This window comes from Doryrhamphus excisus, chromosome 2 (assembly GCF_030265055.1).
Source record: "Doryrhamphus excisus isolate RoL2022-K1 chromosome 2, RoL_Dexc_1.0, whole genome shotgun sequence".
Classification (NCBI taxonomy): domain Eukaryota; kingdom Metazoa; phylum Chordata; class Actinopteri; order Syngnathiformes; family Syngnathidae; genus Doryrhamphus; species Doryrhamphus excisus.
In genome coordinates, this window is record NC_080467.1 from 16,140,583 (window position 1) to 16,159,218 (window position 18,636).

Genomic DNA, 18,636 nt, shown 5'->3' on the forward strand with positions numbered 1-18,636 from the left:
CAGAGTCATTTATTAACATATATTTTAATACAATGTGCTCTTTAGTAGCACCAACACAAAATTGTGCTTTTGTCTTTGTTACTGTAATTCTTATTTTCACCACGTGAAGGCAGTGGCATTATCACACAATGTATAATTTGATGCAGTGTCTATTTTCAAAAAAGATAATTTATATATAAAATATTATTAAATACAATATTACATATTTGGGGGTAAAATACATACTATTTAAGTAACTTTTATTTATTATTATTATTTTATTACATTAAGAACAAGAACCGAAACCGGAAAAAAAGCGGAAGTCACCAGTTCTCGCGAGGTTTCACTCAAAAAATAACGCGGGGCACCATCTGAACTGTGTACGTTGGATTGCGTCTTAAAATACTTTGAACTACCTCGAAGAACTAAACGGAATTATCATATTCCTCCGTTGGTTTAAAAATAAAAAAAACTGATTCCAACGTTGCTGTCGCCGTTTGTTGTGAACAGCTAAGGTCGTAAGATGGATTACACGGAGGACTTATCTGCTCGGGTTCTTCTTAAAAACATTCTCAGTACTGAACCACCTAGGACTCCTGTCACTCGCAGGTAAGAAAAGTTGTATAGTGTATATATACTATGTTAGCATAAACTATTAATAATGATATTATAGTTCCGTCCCGGTGGCAACGTTCCCTGTGGCTGGGAGCAGCATTTTTTGTCCCATATTTTGCAAGTAAGTCAAGGCAACTTAACTTGTGCATTTACAGAATTGTGATACAATGATGGTATGATGGAAGACCATAGCACTTACTAGGTATCTACTCAGATGCTTTGAGGTCATTCCTGTGCTGTAAATTGACTGTACTAAAATGTGTTTGTCCCTATTATCTTACTTCAGTGTCTCCAGAGCAAACAGTTCCACATTTGTCCGCCGCACCAGATCGAGCATGAAAAATGCTAGTGCAGAAACCCCACAGGACATCTTGAGGCGCAGTCTGAAGCAGAACATGCGTGAGGTGAGGACTGGAAAAACATACTCCTTCTCAGCACTGCTCTTGGTGGTCTTAAACAATGTCTTCTCTCTTTCCAGGGTATATCAAGGACGGGTCTTTCACCTGCTAGCAAAAGAAGAACCACATCGGTCGTGCTGAGAAAGGCAAACACACCAGCCTCATCCTCCATGCTGTTTGACGAGGGAGACACACCGAGGCACATACTCATGAACATTTTGCGTACAGGTGTGCAAAACATTGCTTTTATCTTCACTTTTCAGTCTTTTAACAGCAATTTCTGTGTGCTTTAGAGCCTGTCAAGTCCCCTGTGATTCATGAGGAAGCTGCACCAGTGGAGCCACAGATGTCATTAGCAGATAGCAGTGATGTCACACATTCAAAGTAAACAGTATATTTTTGGTCATTTTTGTTGTGTATTTGTATCATAACTAAATAACAAGTTGTTTTTTTTTAAGCATTGGACTGTCGGAGTTGGATCTGCCTGATCTAACTTTTGGCAATGCAGCAAGCGTCGCAAAGAGGCTTACCAGAAAGAGACCACGTCACATCGCCAATGTATCCACTCTTGAAAGGAGGCTCAGGGAAGGAGAGGGTAAGATAAATAGAATTGTTATAAACTTTCTACAGTGGAGCCTATAAATCAAACACAAAATCTGTTCAGGGTTTGTCCATATTGGCTGGAAACACATGGCACGGCCTCCTCTAGGTAGGGATTAGTTGAGACGAGGTGCCATCATGTCCATGACGAAGGAGGGTTTTCCTTCATGATGTCACGACGTCAAAGAACACAATCTAAAAGTCAACTTTGCAGAATACATTTACTTTGCGCTCCAAATTTTGCAGGCTCCACTGTACTGTACAGTTATCTCCCATTGTTTGCTATGTGTTTGGCTGACTAGCTGCTTGTGTAAACAGGTGAAAATGAAGAGGAGGATTTGTCACGAGAGGATCTGTCGCTGTCTTTGTCAAAGTATAACAAATCACCCACAATGATGCTGATGCAATAACCCCATGATAACTGTCCTACTTTGCTTTGCAGCGTCACTTCCCTGACTCTAAAAACGCCCTTTGTGAATGTTCAGACTGAGAAGAAAGGCTTGCAGAGGAGAGTTACTCAACGCCAAAAAATCACACAAGAGGGTTTTGGTGACGCTGTGAATAAAATGCTTTTAGATTACGGTGATTAAAATAAATTTCTAGCAAATTTTGAGCCATTATACTGTATGTTGTGCATAACTTGTATTTTTCTCCACTTTCACCTATCAGGGGCGAGCAGCATGATGCAAGGAGAAGCAGACTTCAGTGAGAGCGCCCAGGATGAGGCTTTAAACTATAAACTGGAGTTCTCCAATGACATTAGCCACTCTAAAACATCCGACGCCCCCGCCTGCAACGTCTCCGTACTTGGGATACAGGACCAGTCCACCATCGCGGCATCTCAGATGCATCTCAGCGGAATTGCAATGGGGCCACAGAGCCAACTGGATGAAGCAGCAGGGGAAGTTGTGCAAGTGTCTGGAAGCCAGGAGGAGGAGAATACAGCCCATAGTGACGCTGAATTGAAGACATCTGAGGAAGAGGTTGACGACAGGCAAGAAGAGGAAGGGGATGGAGTTGAGTCTCAAACTGAAGAGGATGCTGCAGCGCCGTCTGAGGAAGAGGAAGGGGCTCTCCTTGACTCTCAAGCTGAAGAGGATGTTGCAGCGTCATCTCAGGAAGAAGATGACATGAAAGAAAAGGAAGGGGCTCCAGTTGATTCTCAAGCTGAAGAGGATCCAGCAGCATCATCCCAAGAAGAGGATGCTGCGACGCCATCTGAGGAAGAGGACAACATGGAAGAAGAGGACGGGGGTGCAGTTGACTCTCAAGCTGACGAGGATCCAGCAGCATCATCCCAAGATGAGGATGCTGTGACGCCATCTGAGGAAGAGGACAACATGGAAGAAGAAGAAGGGGTTCTTCTAGTTGACTCTCAAGCTGACGAGGATCCAGCAGCATCATCCCAAGAAGAGGATGCTGCGACGCCATCTGAGGAAGAGGACAACATGGAAGAAGAGGACGGGGGTGCAGTTGACTCTCAAGCTGACGAGGATCCAGCAGCATCATCCCAAGATGAGGATGCTGTGACGCCATCTGAGGAAGAGGACAACATGGAAGAAGAAGAAGGGGTTCTTCTAGTTGACTCTCAAGCTGACGAGGATCCAGCAGCATCATCCCAAGAAGAGGATGCTGCGACGCCATCTGAGGAAGAGGACAACATGGAAGAAGACGAAGAGGCTGCAGTTGCCACTCGAACTGAGGAGTCTGCTTCAGTGGAGGAAGAGGAAGAGCATGCAACTGCTGCCAGGCCTCAGTCTGAGGAAGAAGACACGGCTGAGGATGAGAATGACGGCAGTCAGCATGAGGAGCGAGGGTCGAAATACGACGTGGAGCGCGTCAATGTACAAGCCGATGCATCCAAGGGAGCTCTCGTCATGCCTGTTGAAGAGGCTGACGTCATGGAGCCTGGTAAGGGTCATTTCCTGTATTTCATGACAAACTTTTATGTAATTAGACGTGATACAAATAAATAAATACAGTACAATTGAACTACAATAAACCTCGGATATATCGGATTCAATTGTTCCCACTGGTTTTGTCCGATATAAGCAAAATCCGTTATATGCGTATACCGGAAAATGTCCGTTTTACGCATATATCGGATTTATATCCGGTATATGCGTGAATTGGATTTTATCCGTTATAAAAAGGCACTTCCTTGACTATGTTTCCAATGTACCTGGACTGGGCAATGAAAAGAGACGTAAGGTCATGAGAATTTAACTTTATTGGACTCTGAGCATAACAAATTGTTAATTAAGCTAGGCCCTGTTACGCCCGTCAGGCCTACGTTATTTCCAATAGTGAGGTTAAGATCTCATTCACTGCTGTGCTAGTATTATTGACGTCACTCACTTTTATATTTGTCCTAAATCTGGAGCCAGGAGAAAGACAATAGCCAGTGACCTCAACAAGATTAGCATAACGATGCGGCCATCCAATATATGCGAGGGAAATTTAATGGAAATGCATTGGAACGGGACTGGAGATTTTGTCCGAAATAGGCAAAATCTGTTATAAAAAATCCGATATATGCAATGAATTTTTATTGGAAATGCATTACAGAAAAATCGCTTCTTTTTTATCTGTCCGTTGTGAGCGAATTTCCGATATATCCGAGTCCGATATATCCGAGGTTTACTGTACAAAAATTGGTAGAATTTGGAGTTGTGGCTGGCGTATGTATTAAATGTTAAATACCGTACTCTAAATGTTAACGTCATGCTTAATTGTATGCAGGCTGCCAGAGAGGCTCGGGGATCAAGAACAGAACCCACAGGTTGAGTGATTCCCACAACCCCATCAAGCTGGATGAAGTCCATCTCAAAAGTAACAAGTATCCGAACTCAGACCCCGCTCTACAGCTGGAGGTGAGCAACGGCCAAAGTTACAGCAATCACCTTGAGGATGTGGACCCACCTGAGCAGGAAGAGTGGGAGGAGGAAGACGACGGAGAAGAAGAAGGTCTCGCTCAGTGTTTGAGGTTGGTTTTAAAACTGAACTTCATGTTTAATGTGAATTTATTATATGCAGAAATCCCCATGAAGACTCCAGCATTTGTTCGAGAAAGGAGGAATTTTCAAGTGGATGACCCGGCCTCGCCCACTATTTTAAAGCCTCAAGCCAGGCAAGTCCTATTAAATCATTACCAGCAGCATCTGTTATAATACAGGAAAACTGACCTGAGTGAACAAACAAGGGTGTTTTCTTTGGGTATACCGGTGATGGCAAAGTGGCAATGTGTGATGATAAACATAGAACCAGAAACTGAACTTAATTCTCCATACGGTATAGACCAGGGATCTCAAACTCAATTTACTTGGGGGCCACTGGAGCTAGGGTCTGGGTGAGACTGGGCCGCATCAGGTTTTCCAAAAAAAAAAAAAACAAATTTATTAAAAACAGAAAAATTAATACACTTTGCTTTGGTTTCGATTTTCTACAAGAAAAGCTCTGATAAAACATTCTACTGTTCTCAAATATCTTAGTCTTTATTTACTACACAAAATAAGATGAAAAATAAAAAAACAAATCAAGAATAAAGAAAATCAATCTATCTGTAATGAATAAATAAATATTATAATAATAATAAAACGGCAAATAATAAAAACTTAAGAAACCACATATAGTTGGTGAGTAGACAAATTATTTTCTTCAGATTAAAATGAACAAAGCATTATTAGAGCCCTGTTGACATGACAAAACACGACTATAGTCACATTTATACTTTTTTTATTTACAACATATGCGCAACTGCAGGGTCTTGAGACACATGCTAACTCGCAAACTAGAGAGCTAGCGACCTAAATGCTAGCCTTCAAGTTATTTCCTTTAAACTTAAATAGCCAAAAACTTACCACTTCCACACGGATAGGGAGGATAACTATTAACAGTTATTTAACCTTTAACATGAACATTAATCAAACGTAATAATTTTTTCTGGGTACATGATACCATACAGCATCCGTATCAAACTTGCGCGAGCCGCACTAACATTAAACTTTCATATCAAGGCGGGGGCCTCAAACTAGTGTCCTGCGGGCCACGTTTGGCCCGCGGGCCGCGTGTTTGACACTTACACATATACACACTATACACACTTTATTCATTCCAATATTATTAATTCCATTACCCATAAGTGCAACTTTGATGCCAGTGTCACTGTTCCTGCTTTAGTTTTATTTGATTACATTTTACTTAAAGGTCCTTCATCATGCTGTATTGACTTTTTAATCATGTTTATTACACTTTATAAGCAACAAACACAAGAAAAATTTATTTAGTCCACTTTTGGGAGAAGAGACCGTTTTGAAGATGCAGCTTTTCAGGATGTAATGGGGAAAAAAACCTTCGCCCATACAGCACGCCCACCAGAAACAGGCTTGTTTGCATTTAAAGCCACAAACACACAAAACCTGGGTAGGGCTCACTCCAGCGTCAAGGCTAGATTTCATCAAAGCGGGATCTCTGAGTTTACTTAGTTTTTATACAACTATAGTAATGTAGGATGATAATATTTTTGCTTACCATTCTCTCTCAACCCAGCAGTAACACAAGTGATTGTGTACCTTTACCGAAACCAAAACGGGTGAGAAAGCCCAGAAGTGCGACAGTCAAGAAAGACGGCCTTCCTAAAAACTACCTTATGGGTGTCTTCAGGCACTTTGCCAAAACAAAGGTGTCCGCCGACATTTATCCCGTCTTAAATGAGATGTAAGTACCTTCCAGTACTCAACTTAATGCTGTGTAACAACTCCTTTTTATTTACGTTTTGTTTTTATGGCTTTCTCAAATAGAATGGATAAATTCTTTGACCGGATGGTCGATGACCTGGAGACGTTTGCTGCTCACGCCAAGAGAAAAACCATTGAAGTCGAAGATGTCGAACTATTGTTGAGACGGTGGGTGTGGTCTGTCTTATTTCAAACGTAAAAGTAGCTAAATTAATTTAAAAAAAAAAAAACAAGGCATTTAGTAGACGCTCCAAAGAGAAGGAGTATTCCACACTGGTCGCTAGGTGTCAGTAATTAATGTTACTGTAATGTTTGGTGAGACACACAAGCACCAGACTTGATCGCCAGTACATAAGGCTTTTTTTGCAGGTTTGGATGATCTCAGATCAGATGCAATAATCCCTAACGCATCTTATTGTTGCAGCCGTAACTCACACTAAAAACTAAAACTCAACGCTGAATCCATGACATCACTTCCTGTCCGTGTCACTGGAACACATTTAGGCTATCTTAAATGGCTTTTTTAAATTTTATATTATTATATTGAATATAGGGATGTTATTTCATGTCTAGGGGGCTCTAATAATGTTCAGAACCATATTTAGAAGGCCGTAAACAGGTCTTCTATGCGCTACGACAATATTTGATTTCATTCATTCATTTTCTACCGCTTTTTCCTCATGAGGGTCGCGGGGGATGCTGGAGCCTATCTCAGCTGTCTATGGGCGAGAGGCGGGGTACACCCTGGACTGGTCGCCAGCCAATAAGAATCCCTACTTCAAGGAAATTGTGTTTATTGTGATTGATAAACAGCATAGAAGATGGATGGATGTTTATTTTGATACCTGCATAGTCTATGCGGTGCAATTACATTGTGTGTTCCACATGTGTCACGTGTTATTTTTTTTTTTGTGTAAATGTTGCACCCTTTCAGGCAGGGTCATGTGAATGACAAGGTGCCCGTGGAAGTCCTGATTGAAAAGTACCTACGCATGGACCAGCGCAAGCTCCTGATACCCATTGCAACCAGCGGGAACGTCGTCATCCCAAAAATGAGGCGATGAATTAAGAAGAATAAGAATGTTTTTATTGCAGTTGGACGTGTATTAAATAAGTCAAAACCCTCACACAGTAAATAAAACAACGTTGAAAGTAAAGCGTGTCGGAGTACATTACAGGAAAGAGAATAAGAGGAATGTAGAATTCCTTATAAATGTATAGTAGATGACAGCAAAATTGGTAGTGCTGATTTTGACCTTTGACCTTTATTCTTTCATATAGAAGTTATTCATGTAAGCTATTGTCCATTAAAACAGTAAGATGAGCTCTTTTGTGTGTCATATCTTATTAGGTACTCTTGATAAAACATACACTTTGCATCCCGTGCTGGTAATGGGAGTTTCTCTGAGAAGCTGTGGAATTATCTGGGGGTTGCTATGATATGCTGTGATGTATTTAGTAGTGTTTGTGATGGCATTTATCAAAACAACGTGGCCGATTTCTTGTCTGGCAATTGTTCGTGTTCCCAATTAAATACTTGATCAATTTAAATGGGGGCGGCACAGCGGTCGAGTCCTTAGCGCGCAGACCTTACAGCTAGGAGACCAGGGTTCAATTCCACCCTCGGCCATCTCTGTGTGGAGTTTGCATGTTCTCCCCGTGCATGCGTGGGTTTTCTCCGGGTACTCCGGTTTCCTCCCACATTCCAAAAACATGCTAGGTTAATTGGCGACTCCAAATTGTCCATAGGTATGAATGTGAGTGTGAATGGTTGTTTGTCTATATGTGCCCTGTGATTGGCTGGCGACCAGTCCAGGGTGTACCCCGCCTCTCGCCTGAAGACAGCCGGGATAGGCTCCAGCACCCCCACGACCCTCATGAATGAATGCTATGATATGCTGCGATGTATTTAGTAGTGTTTGTGATGACATTTATCAAAACAACGTGTCCGACTTCTTGTCTGGCAATTGTTCATGTTCCCAATTAAATACTTGATAAATTTAAATGATTTACGTTATTTATTTTTATAAACTCTTGGAAAAAAGCACCCGTGACACTCGTGAGGACCAGCCGTAGAAAATGAATGAATGGGAAAAAAGCATCAGCGTATTCCTTCTTTACTTTTTACCGACGCAATTAGGCGTATTCTTGTCACCTACTGGAAGTATATTAGCAATCGCTGTAGCCCTAAGATTACTTTAATTTATACCACCATTATATAAAAGTATTAACTTTTTTGTATGAGATAGGTGGTGTACAGACAATTTAGAAAACTGTGAAGAACTAAATACATTCTAAATTAAAAAAAACTTTACATGGTATTTATCGAGCAAAAACGCTGTCAAGGGAAAAGGAAATAGACCGGTTTAAATGTATCACGTGACTCAGGACTTTTGTTGAGAAACAAATTTGTCCAGATGCGCTCGACCAATCAGAAGCTCGGATTGTTTGGATCAGCCAATCAGCTTCGATCGTGCGAGGATTTAAACCAAAAGACTCAAACACTGTTCATGCAAAAAACCTCTAGCAACGTAGCTTTTTCCTCTCCTGAGCGCTGCGTCCTGAAGAGCAACCCGCATTAAGAAAACACAATGGCTTTTCGTGTTACAAGAGTAAGTAAATCACATCTTCTAACACTGTTTTTAAAGTATTTAAAGTATTTAAATTATGTGCCGCCGCATCACTGCGCGTGCAGTTTCTGTGACGCTGACTGTCATGCTAACAGTGTTGACTTGTATGCATTATGCAGGTATTCCACATTTTATTCCAGGTTGTTTATGCATTTATTGTTAATTTTTTTTTTGCTTTTAGAACCGCTTGGCTTCCACTAGGACTGACCTCGAAGGAAAGGCGTGCGGGCCCACAAAGCCACGAGCAGCCCTTCAGGAAATTGGAAACGTCCCAACTACTAAAGAGCCACAAAAGGTTTTTTTTTTTAATAAGTGATATGTAATATTGTATTAGTTAAACTAATCGATAAACGTGTTTGACACATTTACAACCAAATTCAATTCAGTGCAGTGTTAGGATACACTGCATGCAAATTTCTGCAGCCATTTTAAGAAATGCTCATCTGGAAAGTGAACAAGTGTAGACCCCTGCTTCTCAAATGGGGCACTTGAATTAAAATAAGTATATGAAATACTATGTGAAAGTTTACCCCTTTTATATATTGTACTTCAAGGCAGCGCTCCTTCCCCCAACCAAAAAATGCTGGTGGGGGTAGGGAGCGCTACTCTACTCTAGCTAATTATCTTTTTTTATTTTCTAAATTACAACTAGTTTTATTTTGCTCATTTTTCTCATGACTTGACTTTGCAGGCTGTCAAGGTCCAGGCTGCCAAGAAGACCAAAGCTCTCGCTCCAAAGGAAAAACCTGAGCCCAAAGCCAAGGATGTTGCTGTGCTACAGGTACATTTAAATTCCCCCCAAAGTGTCAACCCTACGTTGAATGGCTTGTCTGGTATCTAGGTTCCTCCTGAGTCGACCTCCCCGACCCCTATGGAGACGTCGGGGTGCGAACCAGCTGACCTGTGTCAGGCGTTTTCAGATGTCCTCCTTCAAAGTGCCATCAGGGATGTGGATGCCGACGACTATGACAACCCAATGCTCTGCAGCGAATATGTGAAGGAAATATACAAGTACATGCGTCAACTGGAGGTCAGATATATATTTTTTTGCCCCTTTTTGAGAGCCTCTTAATTGAATGATGTGTTAAAATGCGCCTTTAGGAGCTGGGTCTGGGAAGTGCCTTCAGCTTGGTAGAGTTGACATGAGTTGTAGCTGACAGCAGCCCCTGTGAATGTTAAATCAACCAAGTAACCACAGTAAATGAGGATTACTGTAATTAGAAACCTAAAATGAAAATTTATTTTTTTTAAGGCTGAGCAGAATGTTCGAGCCACGTATCTCCAAGGCCAGGAAGTGACGGGTAACATGCGTGCCATACTAGTAGACTGGCTTGTCCAAGTGAACCTGAAGTTCCGCCTGCTGCAGGAGACTATGTACATGACCGTGGGAATCATCGATCGCTTTCTTCAGGCAAGGAATTTTTATTTTTGGTTTGCATTGAACGATTTGGAGAACAAGCAATGTGCTTTACATACAACAGGAGCACCCAGTCCGCAAGAACAAGTTGCAGCTGGTCGGAGTAACCGCCATGTTCCTGGCTTCAAAGTACGAGGAGACTTACCCGCCAGAGATCTCCGACTTTGCCTTTGTGACCGACAGGGCGTACACCACTGCTCAGATCAGAGAGATGGAGATGACCATCCTGCGTGTGCTCAAATTCCAACTGGGTCGTCCTCTTCCCCTGCAGTTCCTCAGGAGGGCCTCCAAGATCCATGAGGTCCTTAGCGGCGTTTAACTAGAGGTCAGGTGTGAGGCAACATTTAATGATGGTTTTTTTCCTTAGGTCACCGCTGAACAGCACACACTGGCTAAATATTTGCTTGAGCTCACCATGGTCGACTACGAAATGGTTCATTTCCCACCTTCAATTGTGGCGAGTGCTGCTTTGGCGCTGGCGCTGAAGCTGTTGGATGCTGGGGAGTGGGTGAGTCACAATTCTGCAGCGCTGTACTGTTGGCTTGTGATGGGGACTAGATGATTCACCCACTGAAGGAATTGGATTTGATCAGCTAAAGTCATCAAAACCTTGCATATGCCCAACACATGTGAATCGGGTATGCTAGTCACTCAATCAGCAGTACAACATGGGTAGTTTTCTGAAAATTCAAGCATAACTTTCAGTTTTTAATGCGAACAAAACAAAGTACTTAAAATTCACATTTGCAATGAAATTGTACGTTTTTAAATGTGTAACCTATGCACCACTTTGTCACATGGATTTCAATGGGGGAGATGCAGGCAGAGCTCGTATAATACGTACTTCTCCCACCTTGTGGCAGTTTATCTTAACAGCACAACTATTTCTTTTTATTGTGCAATTCAATTAGCTTTAACAAAATAAGTCTTTGGGAGTGAGGTGGTTGGGTTTAAAAAGCGTAAATTGGTCTTTGGTAGCAAATGACTTGAGTGTAATGGGCAGATTTCAAACTCCTGGGTTCAGTTTCTACCGCTTTTCCTCATGAGGGTTGCGGGGGCTGCTGGGGAGAACATGCAAACTCCACACAGAGATGCCGGTGAGTGAAGTATGAGTCCTTATTTATAAATGGAGCATGGAAAACCCGTTTGACCTTCTTTGACGTGGTTTTAAACATTGTTAGAGCCCTCTAGTCATGAAATAACACCCCTATAGTCACCCTTACACTTCTACTACCAACATAGTAGATACAGTAAAAAGAAAATAAGTCATTCATTTTCTACTGCTTTTCCTCACGAGGGTCGTGGGGGGTGCTGGAGCCTATCCCACCTGTCTTCGAGCGAGAGGCAGGGTACACGCTCGACTAATTGCCAGCCAATCACAGCTTATGTCTGGTTTAGCAAAGTTCATTTTTCTCTCTCAGCCTCATGAGTCACAGGAGTGCTGGAGCCTATCCCAGCTGTCTTCAGGCGAGAGGTGGGGTACACACCGGACTTATCACCAGCCAATCACAGGGCACATATAGACAGCCATTCACATTCATACCTGTCGCCAATTAACCTAGCATGTTTTTGGAATGTGGGAGGAAACCAGAGTAGCCGGAGGAAACCCACGCATGCACGGGGAGAACATGCAAACTGAGTCCTTATTTATAAATGAAACATTCATAGTTAAAGCATAGAAAACCTGTTTATGACCTTCTTTGACGTGGTTTTAAACATTGTTAGAGCCCCCCTCGTCATGAAATAACACCCCTATAGTCACCCTTACACTTGTACTACCCAACATAGTAGAGACGGTAACAAGAAAATAAGCCATTCATTTTCTACATGCAAACTCCACAGATTGCAGAGTGGAATTGTACTCGGGTCTCCAAGCTGTGTGGCCTGCATACTAAACACCTTTTTGGATCTAATTTTGCTGTTTTGCAAAGTTACTAAAGTTTGACAACGGACACAAAAGGGGACATTTTTAGGACTTGCACTGTTTAATAGCCAACACTAAGCAACATGTTGCACTGCGTTAAAATAAAAGCGTGGCAGTATTACAGGCATCTTGACGTGTACTCATTTAATTGAGTAGGCTCTGCTGTTCTTGGTATGCATTTTCACTAGTTATGAGATTGCGTCGCTCCTATCTGCAAGCATGTCTAAAAGCTAGTCAGCTTGTATGACATTTTGTGTATAGGACCATACAGTCCACTGAAATACTGCAATTTCAGATATTCCAATATACACTCGATGACTGCTTTCAGTTTCATCGCCTTGGCTAGTCCTGGGGGGCATTGACGTAAACTGGTCCCACTGTCTTGGCAAGGAATTTAATGAATGTCATCTTTTTGCCTTCAGGATGCAACGCTGCAGCACTACATGGACTACACCGCTGACAGTTTGGTTCCCATCATGGCTCACATTGCAAAGAATGTTGTCAAAGTGAATGAAGGAAAAACTAAGCATATGGTAAGATGGCTGGGATTTTTTTTATTATTGCACTTTATGAGATGCTAATATGATTCCCTTTGCAGGCCGTCAAAGGGAAGTATTCTACTTCAAAACAGATGAAGATCGCAACAATTTCGCAGCTGAAGTCTTCTGTAGTGAAAGAGCTTGCGATGCAACTCACACAGTGACTTTTTTTTGGCACAATGTGCTAATTGTACAGAGTGGTGTCGGGAGTTCCTGGGGTTTTTACATTTTTAAGGACACATTTTTTTAAATGCCTTTTTAATCTCTGTAAATACTCTAAACTCAATCCTTCAGACTATCCCTGTCCAGATTTTCAAATTGCATTTATTTATGCTGTTTTATGCACGCTTTAACATTTGTGGTTCTTAAATGTGTTAAACATTAAATGATTTTTTTTTTTGGCCAGAATGTTGTCAAAGCTCTCCTCTAGAGGGCGCCATTGGATAAAGTGTGTTGACTTTAGTGCGATATCAATATGCTTTGACATTCAATTGTAATTTGATCATAATTTATAGTCCAGATAGAACACTAGGCAAAGTTATTCCTAAACATTTTAATATACAATGTCATACTAGAACCATTTTTTTATTTCAAATAAAGTAAATGGTGCAAAAACTACTAGCTGTCAAATTATTCAGCTTTTTGCCTGCCCTTCTGTGTCCAACATAGCTATTGAATATTGAAGGGAGCCGGATGAGGTGGCTTGGGCATCTGGTTAGGATGCCTCCCTGGGGAGGTGTTTGGGGCTTGTCCAACTGGTAGAAGGTCTCGGAAGACCCGGGTCATAGAGGCTTTTTGTATCTGTCTCAACCTCCGGAAGTGTGAATTCAATTGCAAGCCTTTTTTACTGAAAGTGAGTATGCAGCAGATGCTCAGCTATTTAAATGTATTTAAAGTCAATGAATACAATGGAACCCGTTTAAGTCGACATCTTTTGGATGGTCTGACTTGTGACATAAGGAAAATGGGTGGGTGATTGTTTTTTTTTTACTATCAAGTTGGTCGACTTAAACGGGTTATCCCTTGTCTCAGTGGTGACCCTGGTAGTACCAGTCAAACCCCATCTGTCCAGTCATTCCCCATTCCTTTCTCGTGTTAGGGTCGGCACCGACCCGTTTTACATTTTAATGCATAAAAAGAATCACATAACATTTGTTTATTGCATCAAGGCTTTTTGACTTTGTCAGGAAACTATTTCAACAAAATAAAAACAAAAAAAATATTTTTTACTACATTTTAAAATGGTCTGGTTGAAATTATGACCACTGTATTGTTAGGGTCGGTTTCGAACCGGTTATAATGACTATAAAGCAATATTTTGAGCCACAACTGAAATCATAAGTGTATAATTAGCCAACACAATGACAACCAGCTCCTCTTCTCATGTAAGCTTCAGGGGATTCTCATTTTGACCGCTTTTCCAGTATACCAGCAGAAAAACAAGGTCCAGACATGTGAGGGGAATTCACTCATTTGACTGATGGCTGATTTCACTTTTACAATTTGGATCATGGAAAGAATGGCAAGAAGTACAGTGAACCAAATTTTTGGTGACAAAAAAAGGCCTATATGCCCACACCAAAAGTATTAAAATTAACATTTTCATGTATGAGAAAGCCTAAGAAGGTAACCAAGACATGAGAAGCAAATTTGATGGTAACTTATTGTTTTTAGTGTATTTTATAGCTGATTTAATACATGGGTCAAAACCGACCCAGTAACATAAGAGATGATACCAGAAAGCTAACACAAGAGGAAGGTTAAGCACAACCACCCGTGTTCATAAGGCCATCAATGCCCAAAAGGTTCTTGGGTACTAATTGCTTGATTGTGCACTGTAAAAAAAAGTCAGTTTTTCTGGTGAAATACTGTCAAACAGTGACAGTAAACGACCGTAAACTGAAAAACAATCCAAAATTGTTTTAACACTGAAAAACTGTAAATCAATTTACTTTCGAAAACCGTACTTTTTATAATTCTTGTAGAAAATGCATTAGTACGCTGTTAAAATGACAATATGTGAATGTAGCCTTGAAAACGGTGAGGGAGTTTTTTTTTTTTTTACATTGAAAAACCGTAAATCAGGTGGCATGGCGATCAAGTGGTTCGCGCGCAGACCTCACAGCTAGGAGGACCAGGGTTCGATTCCACCCTCGGCCATCTCTGTGTGGAGTTTGCATGTTCTCCTCGTGCATGCGTGGGTTTTCTCCGGGTACTCCAGTTTCCTCCCACATTCCAAAAACATGCTAGGTTAATTGGCCACTCCAAATTGTCCATAGGTATGAATGTGAGTGTGAATGGTTGTTTGTCTATATGTGCCCTGTGATTGGCTGGCGACCAGTCCAGGGTGTACCCCGCCTCTCGCCCGAAGACAGCTGGGATAGGCTCCAGCATGCCCGCGACCCTCGTGAGGAAAGTGGTAGAAAATGAATGAATGAATGAACCGTAAATCAATTTACTTTCTAAAACAGTATTTTAAATATTTTTTTCTGGTAGAAAATGCAGTACTACACCGTTTAAATGGGTGAATAGAATAAGTGAACCGTTAAAGTCACACCTTTTTTATTTGCTTGATTTTGGAAATTCCCAAACATTTGATTGCATTTAAACCTTTGGAAGACATTCATTGAAAAATGTAAACCCTTAAGTTAATGATGCTTTCTTATCAGTATATGTGATGCCATTAGATACAGAAATGTATAGTGTATGTGTATAAAATTAGACAAATACTACAGTAGGCAATACAATTTCTGGTAAAAGTGAGTCACAAATAAAGAATGTCTATAGTCAACTAAAATAACATGTTCATCAACTATCAATAAGACAAAATTTCAGATTCTTCCATCCATTTTCTGCACTCAAAAAATAAATGTTTAGCCTCAACAAAAAAAATCAACGCAACAGTTTCCATTAGTCTTTCTTATGACAACTTCATTTGAAATTGCTTTGAACCAAGAAACAATATTGCATTGCACGAATTAGCTTTTACTCTTCACTCAAAGCTTATTTTAAGTAATGCTTACTGAATTATTGTTGTCATAGGGACAAGTTTTTAAGTTTGTAACTCAAAAAAATATGTTAAGTCTAACATAGTTTAATTTGTTGTCTACTTAATTATAATAACAATGCACACAGCTTTTTAATGAGCAGTAACTTAATATATATACATATATATGTGTGTGTGTGTATTATGTTACCAAGCTAATTTTATTAAGTCATGGCAACTTGAATTTTGTTTTAAGCTTACCAACAATAAAATTTGAGTGTATATGACTATGCTAAATTAAGTTCATGTAATAGCCAACATTATTATTTGAACATAACTTAAAAAATAAAGTTAGCAACTTAGAAAGTTTATCTAAATCAATTAATTAAATTTTTTTACATTGCATTTATGTATTAAATCAAGTGGTGTCAACAGATACTCTGAATTACTTTTTAGAGTGTATGTTGCTTATCCTAACTAGGGTCGGGGGTATCCTGGAGCCTGTTGCACCTGTCTTTGGGCGGGGCAGGGTACATATGGCAGGGCACATATAGACAAACAACCATTCACACTCACATTCATACCTATGGACAATTTGGAGTCGCCAATTAACCTAGCATGTTTTTGGAATGTGGGAGGAAACCGGAGTACCCGGAGAAAACCCACGCATGCACGGGGAGAACATGCAAACTCCAAACAGAGATGGCCGAGGGTGGAATCGAACCCTGGTCTCCTAGCTGTGAGGTCTGCGCGCTAACCACTCGTCCGCCGTGCCGCCAGAAGTTGCCATACGACTTAAAAAATGCGAAAGATCATTTGACATTCTTGTCCCCGACTGTCCACAATATTCAGGAGTGTCACACTATAGCAACCCCATAGTATAGCACTTCCACCTCATGGAGGTCCCCCCCCCCCCTATTTTCGGGTTTATTTTTGCTCAACACATCAAGAGAATTTGGCCGTCAGCACTGAGGTCTACAAAGAATGAAAATCTTTGCTTCAGACGTCCAAGAATTCCAGAGATTGTCTAAGATCAGTTTGGATTGCCCTTCCAGTCTAAACATGGCCTGAAACGCTCAGATTTCCTTACAAATGAATGCTTTACAAGTAACAAATACCTCGTCTCACCCCCCCCCCCCCCCCCCCCCCCCCCCGGGGATTGTAACGTCTGCTTGTTTTCATTCAAGAATGACAAAGTCATACAAACTCACTACCCACAAATAGCACTGTTAGCGTTTTTGTGGGGCGCTAATAGGTTGGCAGCCGGCAAAATGAATGGAATGGAGAGCTTTTATTTGTACTGCACATAGTACATTTGGAAGTAAATATCATGTGGCTCCTAAAGTTTTTTTTAACCTTTTACTTCCAATGTTTCATGAGGCAAAGAAAGACCTTGGAACTGGGTGTCCAGACCATGTTTGGCTTTATTGGGGAATAGGGACTCTTCGCTGTCATTAATATAACATATTTATTCGACCACCATCAACCATGTGTGGTAGCAGGTCTTTTCATACATTTTGAGCACTAATGTCATTTACATTGCCCTGTGATTGGCCGGAGACCAGTCCAGGGTGTACCCCGCCTCTCGCCCGAAGACAGCTGGGATAGGCTCCAGCACCCCCCGCGACCCTTGTGAGGAAAAGCGGTAGAAAATGAATGAATGAATGAACTTTTTAAACATTTTGTTGAAAAATGTGTATTTTTAAAAATATTTCAACTATGCTACAAAATGACATTTTTATTCATAATATAATAATTGTAATATTCTCAGAAAATTTTGACTTTTTTCTCCTTAGAATATGACTTTATCTTAATATTTTGGCTTTTTTAATTTTAATTAAAATTTTAATTTTAACTATTTACATTTTATTTCAGCAATTCCAATTTTATTGCAACCGTTTTTTGACATTTTTGTAATATTCAAAGCTTTTTACACAACCTAAGTTTCTTATTATATCATTACTTCAAGAATTTTCTTTTTGTGCTATTTCAAATGTCATAATATAATAATTATAATAATCTTGTAAAATAGTGACTTTTTTTCTTCTTAGAATATGACTTTATGTTAATATTTTGGCTTTTTGATTTATTTTTTTTATTTTAATAAAACTATTTACATTATATTTCGGCAATTCCAATTTTATTCCAACAATTTTTTCACTTTATTTTTGTAATATTCAAACCTTTTTACACAACCTAAGTTTCTTATTATATCATTACTTCAAGAATTTTCTTTTTGTGCTATTTCAACTTTATGCTTCTAAAATAATTAATAATAAATACTAATAAATACATAATTTATTAAATAAATAATTATTATTATTTTTACTTGTAATTCTTGGAGAATTACAATTTATTTTCTCTTAATATTTTGACTTTGTTCTTGGAAGAACATTTTTGCGTTTTTGTTTCTTTTTAGTTTTCCTGTTAGATTTTCTTTTTGTGCTATTTAAATGTCATAATACAATAATTATAATATTGTCCTAAAATAGTGACTTTTTTCTCCTTAGAATATGACTTTATCTTAATATTTTAGCTTTTTTATTTAATTTTGTATTTTAATAAAACTATTTACATTATATTTCAGCAATTCTAATTTTATTCCAACAATTTTTTCACTTTATTTTTGTAACATTCAAACCTTTTTACACAAACTAAGTTTCTTATTATATCATTACTTCAAGAATTTTCTTTTTGTGCCATTTCAAATGTTATAATATAATAATTATAATATTCTCGTAAAATAGTGACTTTTTTTTCCTCCTTAGAATATGACTTTGTCTTAATATTTTGGCGTTTTTATTTTAATTTT

The 18,636-nt window shown here is 39.8% G+C and overlaps 2 protein-coding genes across 5 annotated transcripts; both read left to right on the forward strand.

Annotated features, from left to right (window-relative positions):
* Positions 1 to 311: 311 nt before the first annotated feature.
* On the forward strand, positions 312 to 7,652 carry cenpt (centromere protein T). 4 transcript variants are annotated; one of them, XM_058062444.1, is made up of 14 exons: positions 312 to 588; positions 653 to 715; positions 881 to 998; positions 1,073 to 1,220; positions 1,286 to 1,376; positions 1,451 to 1,587; positions 1,911 to 1,965; positions 2,035 to 2,174; positions 2,262 to 3,503; positions 4,335 to 4,559; positions 4,629 to 4,722; positions 6,141 to 6,308; positions 6,392 to 6,496; positions 7,263 to 7,652. In XM_058062444.1, the coding sequence occupies exons 1-14, from the start codon at positions 503 to 505 to the stop codon at positions 7,390 to 7,392; spliced, it is 2,802 nt and encodes a 933-aa protein (XP_057918427.1). In that variant the 5' UTR covers positions 312 to 502; the 3' UTR covers positions 7,393 to 7,652. The 4 variants fall into 4 exon arrangements, with proteins under 4 accessions (XP_057918427.1, XP_057918436.1, XP_057918457.1 ...); XM_058062453.1 differs by having other exon boundaries at positions 6,144 to 6,308; XM_058062474.1 differs by lacking the exon at positions 653 to 715 and adding an exon at positions 750 to 796.
* Positions 7,653 to 8,810: 1,158 nt separating this feature from the next.
* ccnb1 (cyclin B1) lies at positions 8,811 to 13,456 on the forward strand. The gene is made up of 9 exons (XM_058062559.1): positions 8,811 to 8,940; positions 9,140 to 9,253; positions 9,650 to 9,739; positions 9,800 to 9,988; positions 10,211 to 10,369; positions 10,440 to 10,676; positions 10,743 to 10,883; positions 12,722 to 12,832; positions 12,898 to 13,456. Exons 1-9 carry the CDS (start codon positions 8,920 to 8,922, stop codon positions 13,000 to 13,002), a joined length of 1,167 nt encoding a protein of 388 aa, XP_057918542.1. The 5' UTR covers positions 8,811 to 8,919; the 3' UTR covers positions 13,003 to 13,456.
* The last annotated feature ends 5,180 nt before the right edge of the window (positions 13,457 to 18,636 follow it).